Source organism: Oncorhynchus mykiss, chromosome 27 (genome assembly GCF_057628025.1).
Source record: "Oncorhynchus mykiss isolate SJ-2025 chromosome 27, ASM5762802v1, whole genome shotgun sequence".
NCBI lineage: Eukaryota > Metazoa > Chordata > Actinopteri > Salmoniformes > Salmonidae > Oncorhynchus > Oncorhynchus mykiss.
The window spans coordinates 47691517-47697500 of NC_143048.1; the positions used below are offsets into that span (position 1 = coordinate 47691517).

The 5984-nt window shown below is 39.9% G+C and overlaps 1 protein-coding gene across 1 annotated transcript in view; it reads right to left on the reverse strand.

Moving 5' to 3' along the window:
- Positions 1-3452: 3452 nt before the first annotated feature.
- lpar6a (lysophosphatidic acid receptor 6a) overlaps positions 3453-5984 on the reverse strand; it is a 3849-nt gene continuing 1317 nt past the window's right edge. The window contains exon 1 of the mRNA XM_021595427.3: positions 3453-5984. This exon is cut by the window's right edge and continues 1317 nt beyond it. Within this exon, the coding sequence (XP_021451102.1) occupies positions 5101-5984 (884 nt within the window). The 3' untranslated portion in view covers positions 3453-5100.

Below are 5984 nucleotides of genomic sequence, written 5' to 3' on the forward strand. Positions count from 1 at the left end.
TACTGTCTGTCTTTGATACACACCTACATTACACTACACTGTCTTTAATAAACACCTACATTACTCTACTGTCTTTACTAAACACCTACATTACTCTACTGTCTGTCTTTAATACACACCTACATTACTCTACTGTCTTTAATAAACACCTACATTACTCTACACTGTCTGTCTTTAATAAACACCTACATTACTCTACTGTCTGTCTTTGATAAACACCTACATTACTCTACTGTCTTTAATAAACACCTACATTACTCTACTGTCTTTAATACACACCTACATTACACTACACTGTCTGTCTTTAATAAACACCTACATTACTCTACTGTCTGTCTTTGATAAACACCTACATTACTCTACTGTCTTTAATAAACACCTACATTACACTACACTGTCTTTAATAAACACCTACATTACTCTACTGTCTTTAATACACACCTACAATACACTACTGTCTTTAATAAACACCTACATTACTCTACTGTCTTTAATACACACCTACATTACACTACACTGTCTTTAATAAACACCTACATTACTCTACTGTCTGTCTTTAATACACACCTACATTACTCTACTGTCTTTAATAAACACCTACAATACACTACTGTCTTTAATAAACACCTACATTACTCTACTGTCTTTAATACACACCTACATTACACTACTGTCTTTAATAAACACCTGCATTACACTACTGTCTTTAATAAACACCTACATTACTCTACTGTCTTTAATACACACCTACATTATTCTACTGTCTTTAATACACACCTACATTACTCTACTGTCTGTCTTTGATAAACACCTACATTACTCTACTGTCTTTAATAAACACCTACATTACACTACACTGTCTTTAATAAACACCTACATTACTCTACTGTCTGTCTTTGATAAACACCTACATTACTCTACTGTCTTTAATAAACACCTACATTACACTACACTGTCTTTAATAAACACCTACATTACTCTACTGTCTTTAATACACACCTACATTACACTACACTGTCTTTAATAAACACCTACATTACTCTACTGTCTGTCTTTAATACACACCTACATTACACTACACTGTCTTTAATAAACACCTACATTACTCTACTGTCTGTCTTTAATACACACCTACATTACTCTACTGTCTTTAATAAACACATACATTACACTACTGTCTTTAATAAACACCTACATTACACTACTGTCTTTAATAAACACCTACATTATTCTACTGTCTGTCTTTAATACACACCTACATTACACTACTGTCTTTAATAAACACCTACATTACTCTACTGTCTGTCTTTAATACACACCTACATTACACTACTGTCTTTAATAAACACCTACAATACACTACTGTCTTTAATAAACACCTACATTACTCTACTGTCTTTAATACACACCTACATTACACTACTGTCTTTAATAAACACCTGCATTACACTACTGTCTTTAATAAACACCTACATTACTCTACTGTCTTTAATAAACACCTACATTACTCCACTGTCTTTAATAAACACCTACATTACTCTACTGTCTTTAATAAACACATACATTACACTACTGTCTTTAATAAACACCTACATTACACTACTGTCTTTAATAAACACCTACATTACACTACTGTCTTTAATAAACACCTACATTACTCTACTGTCTGTCTTTAATACACACCTACATTACTCTACTGTCTTTAATACACACCTACATTACACTACTGTCTTTAATAAACACCTGCATTACACTACTGTCTTTAATAAACACCTACATTACACTACTGTCTTTAATAAACACCTACATTACTCTACTGTCTTTAATAAACACCTACATTACCCTACTGTCTTTAATAAACACCTACATTACCCTACTGTCTTTAATAAACACCTACATTACTCTACTGTCTGTCTTTAATACACACCTACATTACTCTACTGTCTTTAATAAACACCTACATTACTCTACTGTCTTTAATACACACCTACATTACTCTACTGTCTGTCTTTAATACACACCTACATTACTCTACTGTCTTTAATAAACACCTACATTACTCTACTGTCTTTAATAAACACCTACATTACTCTACTGTCTTCAATACACACCTACATTATTCTACTCTTTCTCTCCTCTCTTGACTGGACGGAACTGTTAACCAATACTCAGTTTGAAATCTACTGTCTCTAAACTGCAATGTTGTTTAGCTAAATGATATCATTACACTACTCTGTCTCCCATCTCTACCGTCTCTCTACACTGAAATATCTACCTACTCTACTCTGTCTCTCTAAACTGCAATGTTGTTTAGCTAAATGATATCATTACACTACTCTGTCTCCCATCTCTACCGTCTCTCTACACTGAAATATCTACCTACTCTACTCTGTCTCTCTAAACTGCAATGTTGTTTAGCTAAATGATATCATTACACTACTCTGTCTCCCATCTCTACCGTCTCTCTAAACTTAAATATCTACCTACTCTACTCTGTCTCTCTAAACTGCAATGTTGTTTAGCTAAATGATATCATTACACTACTCTGTCTCCCATCTCTACCGTCTCTCTAAACTGAAATATCTACCTACTCTACTCTGTTTCTCTACACTGCAATGTTGTTTAGCTAAATGATATCATTACACTACTCTGTCTCCCATCTCTACCGTCTCTCTAAACTGAAATATCTACCTACTCTACTCTGTCTCTCTAAACTGCAATGTTGTTTAGCTAAATGATATCATTACACTACTCTGTCTCCCATCTCTACCGTCTCTCTACACTGAAATATCTACCTACTCTACTCTGTCTCTCTAAACTGCAATGTTGTTTAGCTAAATGATATCATTACACTACTCTGTCTCCCATCTCTACCGTCTCTCTAAACTGAAATATCTACCTACTCTACTCTGTCTCTCTAAACTGCAATGTTGTTTAGCTAAATGATATCATTACACTACTCTGTCTCCCATCTCTACCGTCTCTCTAAACTGAAATATCTACCTACTCTACTCTGTTTCTCTACACTGCAATGTTGTTTAACTACATGACACAGTTCTGTCCACAGAACAGGAAAAACTACCAGGTGTTCTCTCACAGTCAGTCACTAGTCTATAGCTGTTGAACTAGATGTTTTGGATAATTAGCTGCACAGTGATTGTCTGTATGCTACATGCTTGGCTTAAAGTGACTGACTGTATTATATTGACGTCTTATTTTGGTTATAAAAGAAGAATCTATTTTGAAAACCTCCTTTTTATAAACCCATTATCCATTGTGTGTGAAGACAAATCTACAACAACAACAAAAACATCTCCAGCTATAGTCTACTGTTGCTTAGCGATGTTACATTTCCGGAAGTGAGACAATTCTATCTTGGTGTTAAACACAAAACAGTTTCCGTTTTTTTAGTTTTGTAACAATAACTTTCACATGAATATTAAACTTTTGCATTTTTTTTTTAAATTGTTTTTTATTTCCGGCATGCGGTGATTAGTGACATAAAACAACCGATTCCTGTGTCAGTGCATTGTCTTGTACGGGACGATATACAACAAAGTGCCTACTGTGAGTTTAGGATTTAAAAATCTCCTCAGGCACACACAGTATACTGTATACTCACAAAACACTTCTTAGACCCACCTGTTTTCAGATACATACACGATACAAAATATCAAAACTAACATCACTGAGATACACAAAGCAATCCGTAGCCTGATATTTCTCAAGTTTAATGAAATAGAGGCCATGGTAGTAAAGTTATCGCTGCCATGAAAACAGATTCATTGGTAGCTACATGTTACACTCTGTTAGCAGTCCTGTTCTCTCTCTCTCTCTCTCGTTCTCTCGCTCTCACTCTCTCTCTCTCTCTCTCTCGCTCTCTCTCGTTCTCTCTCTCGCTCTCTCTCTCTCTCTCTCTCTCGTTCTCTCGTTCTCTCTCTCTCGCTCTCTCTCTCTCTCTCTCTCTCTCGTTCTCTCACTCTCTCTCTCTCTCTCTCTCTCGCGTTCTCTCGTTCTCTCGTTCTCTCTCACTCTCTCTCTCTCTCTCTCTCTCTCGTTCTCTCGTTCTCTCTCTCTCACACTCTCTCTTTCTCTCTCTCTCGTTCTCTCTCACTCTCTCTCTCTCCTGTGATCACAATCCATTCCAATTCATATTTTTCAGAAGTTTAATAACTTCTGTCTGGCACAATTGTTGTGCAAAAACAGTTCTAATTCCACAAGGGGATGTTAGTTAGTTATATTAAATTAACATATTAACTAACAGGGGATCAAATAAGACAACCTGTATACTGTAGACTGTCGGGTACATATAGCATGGACAGTCACAGGGGCTTGGTCCATGTTGCAGCCCTGAGATAAACACTGAAATCCTATACGTATGTCCTCTTTCCTTGCTGGTGCCTCAGCCCTCTTCCTCCAAGCCCCTTCCAATGTCTCCAAAGTCTCCCAGAGGCTTGCTGATAATCCATTGTGTTTGATGTTAATCCATTGCGTGTGTAATGTCTGTATGTGTATTTGCATGTATCAATTAAATTCACAAGTCTTAAGTCCAGAACTACAGATAGATAGAACCATTTAGAGACCCTGTGTGCTGCTGCTAGCAACCAGCCAGCCAGTCAGTTAACCAGTCAACCAGCCATCCAGTGAGCCAGTAAGCCTGCCATTCAGCAAGCCAGTCAGTTAACCAGTCAACCAGCCATCCAGTCAGCCAGTAAGCCTGCCATTCAGCAAGCCAGTCAGTTAACCAGTCAACCAGCCATCCAGTCAGCCTGCCATTCAGCCAGCCAGTCAGTTAACCAGTCAACCAGCCATCCAGTCAGCCAGTAAGCCTGCCATACAGCCAGCCAGTCAGTTAACCAGTCAACCAGCCATCCAGTCAGCCAGTAAGCCTGCCATACAGCCAGCCAGTCAGTTAACCAGTCAACCAGCCAGCCAGTCAGTTAACCAGTCAACCAGCCATCCAGTCAGTCAGTAAGCCTGCCATACAGCCAGCCAGTCAGCTAACCAGTCAACCAGCCAGTCAGCTAACCAGTCAACCAGCCAGCCAGTCAGTTAACCAGTCAACCAGCCAGCCAGTCAGTCCCTCCACACCCCCCAGTGTCACACAGAAGACTCGGTGTTGCTAAACACCTTGTCTTTCAGTGTCCTCAGGCTGCAGTGGAAGTTGGCGCTGGTCTCACTCTGCAGTGCCTCAGAGAACTTAATGTCGTACGCCTGGCTGATCGTGGACTTCCTCTTGATAGAGTTCTGGATGGTCTCCGAGGTAAAGTAGTAGATGATCGGGTCAAAACAGCAGTTGGACACAGCAATACAGAGAGCGATAGGATAGATAGTTCGGACTACGGTCTCTGAAGCGCAGCCCTTCAGCGTCCCAGTTCGAACCAGGGCATAGAAGACTAGGTTGACGTTATAAGGGATGAAACAGAAGCAGAAGATGAAGAGATGAACCACGATCATTCGAAGGATCTTGGTTTTGTTGAGTTTCCCCCCGCGGCTGATGGTCTGGGGTCTCCTCAGGGTCTGGAGAACCATGACGGAACATACCACGTTGAGGAGCAAGGGGATCAGGAACCCCACCGTCTCGATGAAGATTACCACCTTGGAGAGGTGGGACTTCCACTGCTTGGATGAGAAGTTCTCGAAACAGAACCGTGCGGTGGAGTGGTTGTGGTGTGGCGATGTGGTCTCCAGTTTAAACCCCGTCGGTAGACTCCCTGCCAACACCAGAACCCAGACCGCCACGCACACCATCTTAGCGTTCCTCTTTGTTCTCAACGCCCGTGACCTGAGCGGGTGAACGATGGCCAGGAACCGATCCACACTAATGCAAGTGAGGAATAGAATACTCCCGTACATGTTGGTATAAAATAATGAGACGGAGAGCTTGCAGAGTATCCCGCCGAACGGCCAGTCCTGGTTAAGGAAGTAGAAGACCCTGAGAGGCAGTGTGAAGACGAAGAGAAGGTCTGACACCACTAGGTTGA